At 39.9% G+C, this 11,697-nt stretch overlaps 1 protein-coding gene across 1 annotated transcript; it reads right to left on the bottom strand.

Moving 5' to 3' along the window:
• Positions 1-234: 234 nt before the first annotated feature.
• LOC134573495 (lymphotoxin-alpha-like) lies at positions 235-2,649 on the bottom strand. The gene is made up of 4 exons (XM_063433262.1): positions 2,541-2,649; positions 1,781-1,820; positions 1,206-1,244; positions 235-1,120 (listed from the first exon to the last, which is right to left on the bottom strand). The coding sequence occupies exons 1-4, from the start codon at positions 2,628-2,630 to the stop codon at positions 708-710; spliced, it is 582 nt and encodes a 193-aa protein (XP_063289332.1). The 5' UTR covers positions 2,631-2,649; the 3' UTR covers positions 235-707.
• Between the last annotated feature and the right edge of the window lie 9,048 nt (positions 2,650-11,697).

Here is an 11,697-nt window from a genome sequence, read left to right as displayed (position 1 = left end):
ACTTTAACCTGTTATAAAAACACAAAACAAGGTAATAAAAAACATAAAATTTATTGAGCAATAATTATTATTATTTTTTACACACAACACTGGATATCAACTAAATTAGTTATAGCATTAAACAAAATAAATACATATCGAATGAGTAACAATTTATAAAATAGTTTTAAGAGGACATTCATTAAAATAAATATTTGTAAAAATATAAAAAATTAATTTATTCTGCATGTACAAATTGTATACCATGCATCCACACATATAATTAGAGATTTACAGAGTGTTTGTGGATAGTGAATAATAAATAATGCATTTAAAAAAATAATAAATATTTTACTCAATACTTTTATTCCCACCCCCACCTCCAGCTTATAAAAAAAAATCTACAATCATGTTTAGCATTTTATAGCGTTTTTAGGTTTAAATCAGTGTCATCTTTAAAAAAAAAAAAAACTTGACTTAGGGGAGTATTACTCAAGTGATCCTACACAATTTATCCTTTTGGTTTTATAGGGATCATTTATAAAAATAGCTCTTGAATGCCCTGTATTACATGCAAACAGGCAGAGTCATATAATAGAGCTCTTTAGAAGAATGCACGGAATAGGATCTGAAATGTTGTCATCTGAGTGTGCACATACATGTACTAATTTGCACACCTATGCATATACGCATTTTTCAATAGCCACTAATTATTGGCAAATGCTGTTTCACAGAGCATAGATTCCAAAGTATGTCTGTCCAGGCTCCAGATTCAGGTTCTTTTCTTTCGTTGTATTGGTATAGACCAAGTTCCCCTTCTTGAGTTTAAATACCCCTCCTTGGAATATAGATCTCCTCCAGCTGGACGTCGTTGTGGCCCCTTCTACGCATGCTGTCTTCTGGGCACTGAGAAGGATTTTGTCATCGTCTTCTGGGTCATGTTGAAGAAGCACAACATGTGACAGTAAAATTTGCATGAGTTGGGGACAGCTGTGTCCAGAGAAGGTGGCCTGGGTATATATGTAGTAGAAACCATCACTGGGTATGTAGACTTTGTTGTCTATTAGTGACAGTTGTCCCTGGTTGATTCCGTTGTCAGTGTCATTTGTCCAGAGGAGATTATTCCTGACAAAGGGATCAGCTGGAAGATACAGGAAAGAGTTATTGTTTAGATTTAGCTAAAATAAAAACAAAACTAAAAAAGTCAAAATCTCGTAAAGTTTTACCTTCAAAATGAGCAGCTGGTTTCATGTTGAATCTTTGACCTGAACAATAGAAAAGTAAGACAATCAATCCAAAGTTCCAAGGGAGAAGAACTCCTTTAACCGTACCATCACCCATGATATAACCCACACCGCTCTTGACAATATATTTAGGACAAAACATACAGGAAAGCAGAACTCCTTGACCCATGGTTCATATTTTCTCAAAGAAAAAGTGATGGCCACAAAAATACAGATATTACAGCCCACCCAGGAGAGACACAAAACAATGCTCAAATCCTACAACAAAGAGCAGGACACGACAGATAGCTGTGGGCCACTAACATGGATCACAGATGTCTAAAATGGCAAGATCATTCATCATTCCTTCAGAACCGGGTGGAATTCCATTTCCATGTTCCATTTTAGAAGGTTGGGGAAAAAAAAGGAGACAGCAGAAAAGAAGGAACAACAAAACTGCAACATATGTAACGAATACTTGGACTGAATTGCCAAGATAAATTAAACAAAATAAACAAATAACGTGGAACAGAATCCACTGCAGTGATAACCAAGAACCAAGATGGTTCTTCACCTACCTTTATTATCTTTTGCAACTTTTGAATGAGATGCTCTGCTCTGTGTGTAGAAATTAGAATTTCAGTTACTAAGCAGATTATTCAGCACGATTAAATATATATAGTCCCTAAGTTAACATATTTTATATTTAATAGTTACTTTTTTTTATAGTGATAGTTATTTTTCAAGCGCAAAAACAGTAATTTGTGTTTAGGAACCGCAAGTACATTTTCTTGACATTTTCAGTTAAGCTCCACACACCACAGTTTTGTTCTCTGCTTTTTTTCTGATGTTTTTTAGTTTGGTTTATATTTGTTTTGTTGTTCAGATTAAGATCTTAAAAATTCAGTGGTTTTCTGAGAGCTGAGCTACTGAGCGAAGACCGAAACACCAGCGGCTCTTTGTATGCAGTCTTACAATTAATCAACAAACAAAAAGTGTGATAAAGATAGCAAATTTTATAAATAACTAACAACATTTTCATAATAATTCAATTCCAATTATTTATAAAATGTGCTATCTTATTCACACTATTTGTTAGTTAATTAATATATATCTGGGCAAAACATTTTCACTCACCACTAGCACCACTTGGCTAGAGAAATTTTAGCCTGGCGAGTAAAAAGGTATCCCTGATGAATGTGCCAGGCTTGCAGTGGCTAGTAAGTTTTAAGACCTGGCTAGTAGTGTAGGACTTGGAAGAAAAAATATATATTTATTTTTTTTCTATTTTTTTTTTTCTTTTTAAAGGAAAATGTGCTATACAGATGTTGATCTTACCTGGACTGGGGAAGAACTTGCGAGGGACAGCAGATAAAGTAATGTCACAATGGAAGCCCAGAATTGTCTTCTAAAACAGGCATGTTGCATGCAGCAGGTGGCTGTGGGTAACGTGTGTGACATGCTGCTTGTGTGCACAGGATATGTGTGTAGCTGCAGTTATTAGAATGATGCTTGTGTCTGATGAACCAGATAGTGGCCTGCCTTATAACCATCAGAAACCTAGTGGGAGGTAGGGAGAGTGTCAATGGTGGGAAACCCCCCGAAACGATTATATGTAAGAGAGGAAGTCTAAGAGAAGAACTCAGAGGAAAGAGGACTCGAGTAGGAATTCCCTACCTAGAGAATCCAGAATAAATGTGTAAGAGACATTATTGTAGAACAGATGGAGTGAAGAGGAAGATAAGGTTATATAAAGTGTAGAGGAAACTAGAGAGTTGTGTGGCTTACTGGGGGAAAACTAACTACATTACAGTGAATGGAATACTTTTGTCCAATCTTGTTATAGAACCTCTGTATTAAAATGCATATTCACTCTCGCAGCTTAGTACATAGGGTTCCCTCAGTGGAATAAAAGCTCTCATGTTTATCGTGTCTTACATTAGTGAGTTATGACATTTTAAATGTTAGTTTGAAGAGGTCTGTCAAAAAGGAAGTCATTATACATGGATTGAAATACTGAGCGGCACTCGGGTTTAGTCTCATGTTTGGCTTCCTGTATATTCTACTCAATCTGTGAGCCAAAACGAAAAATAATGGAAGAGTGGAAAAGATATTTACTGATTGGGTGATCAACTGTATTCCTGAACTTCGAACCAAAATATACAAAAAATTATTGATGGCTAGAGGACAGCCACCAATGATGATTTTATTCACAGATTAAGAGAGATGTGATCTGTAGAGAGGGAAAAATAAATCTGTATTTATATAGTATATATAATGTATGAAAATATAAAAACAGATTATTTTTTCCCTGCTGAATTGGGATTTTCATCACTAAAATTCTGCTGAAATCGTCTCAAAAATGTTCTGTTTTTGTGAAAATGGTTCAGCCAAGACAAATATTCTCATTGAGCGCAAATCTACAGATATCCCACTAGATTGAAAAAGAAAGGGACCATGTCAGGATTAAATCACTCCTAACATTTGGCAAATACAAAAACCTCTTTAAGTCCTCTTCAAGACATTTACTAAGTAAGGACAATGTATGGGGCCCACTGGGAGGGGTCCCAGTTGAACTAATTTCAGCCATTACAGAGGAAACGTTTGTAGGACAAGCAACCGTCTTCAACAGAACAGATACAGTAACCTTACATCCTCTCACATGTGTTTGTAGGCTATTTGTATACTCCCTCAGGACTCTGTCTGCTATGTTAGCCCAAGTTGATATACATAATTCTGTTGTCACTCAAGGCTCTAAATGAAGTGGTCCGGGTGATCTAAAACTTTGCATTTTTTGTTTTCATGACAGCCATAAGAGTCGCTTCTGCTGCAACAACAAAGTTTGACTTAGTCATGTGTCATTCGATGTCCATGAGGATGTTGAACGTCATCCAACGCAGCTCATATGGAAGCACTGGATTCAATACTTCCCTATGAGAAGCATTTGACTGAATGTGTGCGTGGTACTCCCAATACATGCGCATCTCATCCTCGATGCTTATCTATTAGAAACATTATATTGGAGGATCATTGTGAACACCTTCAGGATAGTGCCTCTGGAGGAGAAGCAAGCAGCAGATCTGAGTGAGTCTCTGCTCTGTAAAAAGTTTAGGGTCACCTATTTTACAGGTCAAAGAGGTGAGGTGGGGTCTGAAACTAAATAGGGACTAGGCCACAACAGACGTTAGATGTATCTGTTTGCTGTGTTTTGAATTCATAATGCCTTAGTGTTACTTAACCCTGTACTGTCTATAAGTCCTTTAAGATTCCCAAATTACTGTGCATTTAATGTTTCTGCACTCCTTGAGATATAACACAATCATGTAGACTCGAAGAGTAGTTAGTTCCATGGTTGCTTTGCCGCACAATAGATTGTTGATGACCTGATTGTCTGCAGGCCGACTTTTGTTAATGCGTAACCTGCCTTTTTGAAGCGTAATCAATCTTGAAGTGTGAACTATTGGCCTTTTGAGATTGATTATGCATTGAAAAGGCAGATTATCTTTCCGTAATGACAAATCTAGTATTACACGTCGATAATGATTTTGATTGGACAAATAACACAAAACAGCAGGTGACTGCAAGATTGCTTATCTGTCCGAATTAATTATCAACCAGACAACTTCTCCACTGACCATCAGATAGCAAACGAGACACCGAATGTAGATCCAGTAAAAAAGTATGAGGATTCTATACCTGAAATGTACCTCCGGGGACTAGACGCCACGGTGATCTTACTGGCCTCCAATCGGCAAGAAATGGAGAATGGCAATTAGAAGCAAAAGAAAAAAGTTCTAAATTCAGGAAGGTTCGAGATCGACGTCAGAGAGGATCAGACAGGTTTTTATGAAATTGGATTTGCCGTTGGTCCCAGATTGTTAGCAATATATTATAACAGATACTTCTAGTTATTTTTTTTACTTTTTTGTACACTGAGTGTGATATGAGTGTGCTCTCATGTATTTCCTTTGGAGTAAGTACTTCTCTATAGGCATTTATTTGCTAAACCTAGAAATGTAATGAATTGGAATTGAAAACTGAATTGCAAAAGTTAGGCTAAGACAGACAGACTGTAGCTATAACTAAGTTGGCAGATTTTTGTACATCAGCTCTTTAATTCGGAGCTTTGTGAATAAACCTCTACGTGTTTCTATGGTGCAAAACTAAGCGAAACGCTGTGATTTTTATCTCTCTCCTGCTTTTAGTCCCAAGGAGCTCTCTGCTTTTATCTGTTGCTCTAACATCACTAATTTAATGCTGTTCTTAGTGCATTCTCCTGTTCCCTCTGCATAATTAATATAATCCCTATTGTACAACTCGTTATCTGCCGGCACTTCTCATTTTGCCCCTTTCCCTGCTACGTTTGCATATATACGCAATTAATTGGCTCCCGTTCAAACAGGAGCCTCTGTAACCCTGACCGCTTTTCTGTCACACGGAGACGAGGCGATGGGGGGTTTGACTCTTAAGTGGGTCAAGTGAGGAAGATGAGTTCATCAACGGCCTGTCAGAGAGAAACAAAACAGGGATACCGCCATATCAGACATAGACATGAAAATGGAAATAAGGCCTTTGTATCAGACAGGAGCAGATTCGTTTTTGGGGCGAGTCACAGCTGGTTCTGGCTCCTTGCAGAAGCATACGTGAAGTTCCGTAGGTTCTAGATGAGAGACTGATGGAAGTCTTTTTTTGTCTCCCGCTGCCACAACAGAATTCATACCTTTATTTATGTTTTTGAAGAGACTCAACAACTAGAAGCAGTTTGTGAAACCACAGGCTAGCCCGAAAAAAAAACTGACTTTATAAATTAAGAGGATTCACTTGACATAAATTTGTCAGCCAATCCTGGTTTGTGTTTTAAGGATATAATGCCACAGTTGTTTCAGTTATGAATAGTCATTAAGGAAGCTAATAGAAAATAGCTTACATGGACTAACACAATCCTTAATGGGACACTACAGGCACAATAACCAATTCATCTCATTGATTTGATTACATTTCCCTGACTTGCACATTGCAAATAGCACCCTCTTTCTTCTTTTTATATAAATAAAAATACAAATACCGGTAATTTTTTAAGGAAAGCAGTTTCTCGGAAATGGGACATAAGTACCATAGCTCCCAGCTTGAATTGAAAAATCACACCTAGAATTGACAAGATGCTAAATGCAGGGATGTGAATAATTCTGGCCTTCCTTTATGTCAAATCACTTTTACACCTAATCTCATCTGTGGGCTGTTTGCGGTAAAAATAAAGCTCTCTCTCTTCCCGACCTTAGAGAAGGGGAATTACAGTCCTACTGATACAGTCTACAGTCATTCACATTCTACCTACTTAGAAAATTACATCTGGAAGAAAGCTATATTATTCATTTTTCAATAGTAATATCGTTAATTTATCACATATAATCGTGTGCAATAAAATGATTTTTAAAAAAAACAACTTTAATAGTATTTTATTAATAGTTGACTCATGCTTGTATTAACATTTTAAGAAACATGTTATTAGCTACTAGCCTGAAGGTATACATTATGTTCGTAACTCGTTCGAGCACGCTACCTCTAGTGAAGTTCGTTAATGCCACGCACTGCGTAACTCCTAATGAGGACGGTTCTGACTCTCTATTATATTTAAAAAAAAATAATAATAATTTTAGGAATTTTGGATTGCACCATTAATTGCTGTATTATTAGCATGTAATAGCCAGATTAGAACAATTCTCCAAATTACGTACACTTCCATTGGCTATTTTTGTCTAAAATTTGAAATTAGCTTTGAATTCAGGACAATTCTCTCTTTTTTAGTAAATAACCCTGTTTGTTTTAACCTGGTATTACCTAAATGGTATAGCTCATTGATTGAAATGTTATAAAAGTATGGATAATTATGGGTTGAGGTTTGTTAGATTTTTTGGGGCATTAGGTTCATAGATACGGAACAAGTACAAGATGGACTTCCAAGAAATTGCAACATCTTTCTCCTTTATGACCCCAAATGATTGACTGCCCACTCTTACCTGCCTATCGACTTTCATTTTCTATAGAAGTCGTCTTAACATCTTTACCAGTAAATAGGAAGCAGCCACTTACTAATATTTTCTCCTGTGGACAAACCCTCTTAAAGACATGTCCATTCGAGGTCAGATGTAGTGATTAGAATTTTACAAGCTATGAAAATCCCCTTTTGGTCAGTATGTTTAGATAAGATTACGCAAGCATTCTTCTCAGGTAGGAAGACTCTGCTAGTGAGGGTTAAAAAACAAATTAGCACAATTACGGTGGCCACACATCTACTTAGAGAAAGCAAGAGTTTGAGTTTGCGTGGGAGGGTAGTGATGAAAGTCAGTTGTCAGAGTCAGGGCTGTCCAAGTGTTCATTGTGACGGGCCAAGTAAAATTTCTCAGAAACAAACCTATGATTTGAATGAGATAATATAGTAAACCATGAATATTTTCAAGCAATTTGCTGCCGTATAGAACAGTTGAACGAGAGGCAAAAAATGGTTATTCACTTAAGGATACAGGAATTCAAAGTGAATTTTAAATTTAAGGACAAAATAGACAAAGTGGACACGTAGCTGACTTGGAGAATTCTCTGTTACTTATGTTCAATTTGCTTTGAATTCTCACTTTCGTAAGTAACACAGGAAGAGGTGAAAAGAGGTTTCTAAATGAATGCAGATATACATACACACAGGCATTCCTTGGATACGATTTTCACATCTTCAAATCTGTTGGAAAAGATTTTAAAGTTATTGTTCTACAGACGTCGCAGTTAAATTCTATGGGGAATTTTGCAGACAAATCATTTGGGAAGCTTGTGATCTTGTGATCTTTTTGCAAAGCTGATCCAAAAATATTAAAGGGTTTGATCAGAATAATGCCCTATTGGAATAATGCAATGGGTGCCTGTGGCGAAACCAACCTCTGGAGAAGCCTGTTTGCCCGCCTCCTACCTGCTGACTATGGCCCCTGGGTTATTTGGGGCATATTGTATTTTATTGTGCGACTGCTGGCCCTTTAAGCACAGTGAATGGTATTTTATTGTACTGCTGCTGGCCCTTTAAGAACTGTCTGGGGACATATTGAGACTTTGGGTAACAATACCCTTTAAGACTATGGCCCCTGAAAACGAATGGACTTTTATTCGGTGTGTATGGCCCTTTAAGAACCGTCTGGGGACATCTTGTAACTTTGGTGAACAATGTCCCTTTAAGACTATGTCCCCAGACCTGTAAAATAACTTGTTCCTGGCTTTCTCCCACTTGGTTCAGTAAATAGGGCTTACTGAACCAAGTACCACACAGGCGGACCACCCAGAAGTTAAAGTATGCAGGTAATTTACCTCCCAGGCTGTGAGGTTACTGCAGGTTAATTGCACGTGGCGGCGGCCATCTTTGTTCAGTCGAACGCGGTCAGCAGTGTATGCTAAAGATTCTGTGGAACTGAAATCGGCTACACATTTTACCGAACACCGCTGACCCTTACCTTCTCCTACACTTCGTCTTTCAGCTCCAGAGACTAAGTCCCGTTCGAAATGGGACTTAGTCGTTTTTCGGCATGAAATTGACCGACCGCATCGCCCAAATCTATGGAACTGTTTTGGGCAGGAAATTGTGCTTGCGGTCGGTCATAAAGGGACCTCCAGCTAACGTTTGATCCACTGGAGGGATTTGCCTGATTTTTGGAAGTGTTTATGTGTAAAGTGTGCTGATTCCAAATATGTAATAGTTCTGAAGATGTGATGTATGGTTTTGAAGTCATAAATATTGTGTAAAAAGTATATTTTAAACTGTATGCATAATGGGATTATGTGTCACACTAAGGGGAGGGGATGTGTGGGTTGCACCCGTGATACTATTGGTTATTTTATGCCTCCCCCTGGGTGTGGCCTGTATGTGTGAGATGGAAATAAAAGCCAGGCTGGATGAGCCATCCCAGAGTTCCTGTTTAACCCTCAAAGTGAAGTGTCGTCTCATTATTGGGGGAGGATTTATTGCATGCTGTTCCAGTTTGACTGCTAGGAGTGCAAACCTATTCGTATGTTCCTATTCAACTGTCTACAGCATTCAGAGGCTTGAGAGGATTCATATGCTTCTCTGATTCGGTGATTGTGGTGTCTGCTGTAGTGCTTGGAGTCCTCAGGAAGCGCTAGGAGCATCCTTTAACGGAGGTACCCAGTCGGGGTGCCAGGCGATCCGTTACAGTGCCCTGAAAACAAAACACTCAAAGAGTGTTTTAAATGAAGTATTCATCAAAATCCAGCACCAGGCGAAGATCCCAGCGCTGCTCGCCACACCCCCCGTCTGATGTCATGGAAGAGAAACCTTTGCTTGGAAAATTAATGGGTTCAGAGCGCACACATTTTCTTGGAGCCTGCGAGGAGAGGAGGAAAGGGAGGGGGAAAAAAAATATCTGCACTGCGGATTTGGAGGTGGGGGGCAGGATCCCCATCAGGGCGTAATAACCATGATGGTTGTCACAAGCCCGACGGCACTGGGGGGCTGGGCCGTCCAGGCCCCACATGTAGAGACGGAACTGCCGCCAGAGCAGCTGCACTGGGGCCTGAATGCTGATGGGGCCCATCGGGTGGCCCAAGCATTTAAGGCCTCCCGATGGGCCCTATATCTTCAAGGGGCTCGGTCAGCACTGCAGCCATGTAATAGCGCGACTGGGCCTGTTTAAAAATACTCAGCCTGCAGGAGAGAGGCTATTACATCTAGTCTGTCGGCAGTGTGCGCTGATGTGCAGATTTGGCAATCCGAAACAGAGTTCTGGGCTGACAATGCCATGTGCGCTGGGGGTGTAACTAGCCTCCAGCACACAACTAAGACTATCTCTGGGTGTGCAACACTGCACGTCCAGACTCCTACCACCATAACCACGTCCTTCAAAAAGCAGAAGTGGTCATGGTCGTTGGAGTAACTCTTTAAATCAAGGCCATACTAAGGAAAACACTTTTAAATGTACTTTGTAAGAGCATCTCATAAAGATAAGATAATTTCCCTTTGTGGAGAGTAAAAAATGGGTCGCAAGAGAATACTGAGAACGGGCAGCAACTGAAATAGCCTGCCCTTCGGTCGGTCACCGCTCAGTTCTCAAGCTGTTTTTTGCTCATCTTGTGCCATTACAGAGAGAACTTCTCTGAAACATATCAGACTGGTCCCACCCATACGGGCAGTCCAGATCCAAAATGCCAGCAAGTTCCCTCTGCACGAGAGACACAGCAACCCCAGATGATCGTTTCAGCCTTGTAAGGCATCATCAGCAGGGCCGCCATCAGGGGGTGACAACCGTGACGGTTGTCACGGGCCCGGCGGTCCTGGGGGGCCCGGACTGCTTTGGCAGTCCAAGGCCCCACAATTACACTCTGCACATATATATAGCGATCATCGCTATATATATGTGCAGCCGCGGGCCCCCCGGCTCCCTGTATTTGCAGAGGGGGCCCAGCGGACTGCAGGAGCACTTTCCAGCATTTCCCTGCGTCTAACTCCCGCGAGATGTGCTGTCGGTAGAGCGTTGCCATGGGTTACCATGGCAACGCTCCGCGCGACGCGCAAATCACATCTCGCGGGAGTTAGACGCAGGGAAATGCTGGAAAGTGCTCCTGCAGTCCGCTGGGCCCCCTCTGCAAATACAGGGAGCCGGGGGGCCCAGAATGCCACCGGACCGGACCACCAGGGATCAAAGGATCTTCCCCCTCCCTGAACAAGGTAAGAAACAGGGAGGGGGGAATACCTTTCATTACATTACATACATACACTAATAAACACACTAACACACACACACACTGCATTAATTACACTAACACACACACACACTGCATTCATTACACTAACACACACACTGCATTCATTACACTAACACACACACTGCATTCATTACACTAACACACACACTGCATTAATTACACAAACACACACACTGCATTCATTACACTAACACACACACTGCATTCATTACACTAACACACACACTGCATTCATTACACTAACACACACACTGCATTCATTACACTAACACACACACTGCATTAATTACACAAACACACACACTGCATTCATTACACTAACACACACACTATTCATTACACTAACACACACTGCATTAATTACACTAACACACACACTGCATTAATTACACTAACACACACACTGTATTCATTACACTAACACACACTGCATTAATTACACTAACACACACACTGCATTAATTACACTAACACACACACTGCATTCATTACACAAACACACACACTGCATTAATTACACTAACACACACACTGTATTCATTACACTAACACACACTGCATTAATTACACTAACACACACACTGCATTAATTACACTAACACACACACTGTATTCATTACACTAACACACACTGCATTAATTACACTAACACACACACTGCATTAATTACACTAACACACACACTGCATTTATTACACAAACACACACACTGCATTAATTACACTAACACACACACTGTATT

The sequence above is a fragment of the Pelobates fuscus genome, chromosome 9, assembly GCF_036172605.1.
Source record: "Pelobates fuscus isolate aPelFus1 chromosome 9, aPelFus1.pri, whole genome shotgun sequence".
Lineage (NCBI taxonomy): Eukaryota > Metazoa > Chordata > Amphibia > Anura > Pelobatidae > Pelobates > Pelobates fuscus.
This window is presented reverse-complemented; position numbering and strand designations above follow the sequence as displayed.

Bases quoted from the DNA above. Each gene is read 5' to 3' on its own strand.
- LOC134573495 (XM_063433262.1), bottom strand. From the start codon at position 2,630: ATGCAACATGCCTGTTTTAGAAGACAATTCTGGGCTTCCATTGTGACA. The intron at 1,821-2,540 runs GTAAGATCAACA...TTCTACACACAG, and splicing joins CAAGTTCTTCCCCAGTCCAG to AGCAGAGCATCTCATTCAAA. The intron at 1,245-1,780 runs GTAGGTGAAGAA...TCTATTGTTCAG, and splicing joins AGTTGCAAAAGATAATAAAG to GTCAAAGATTCAACATGAAA.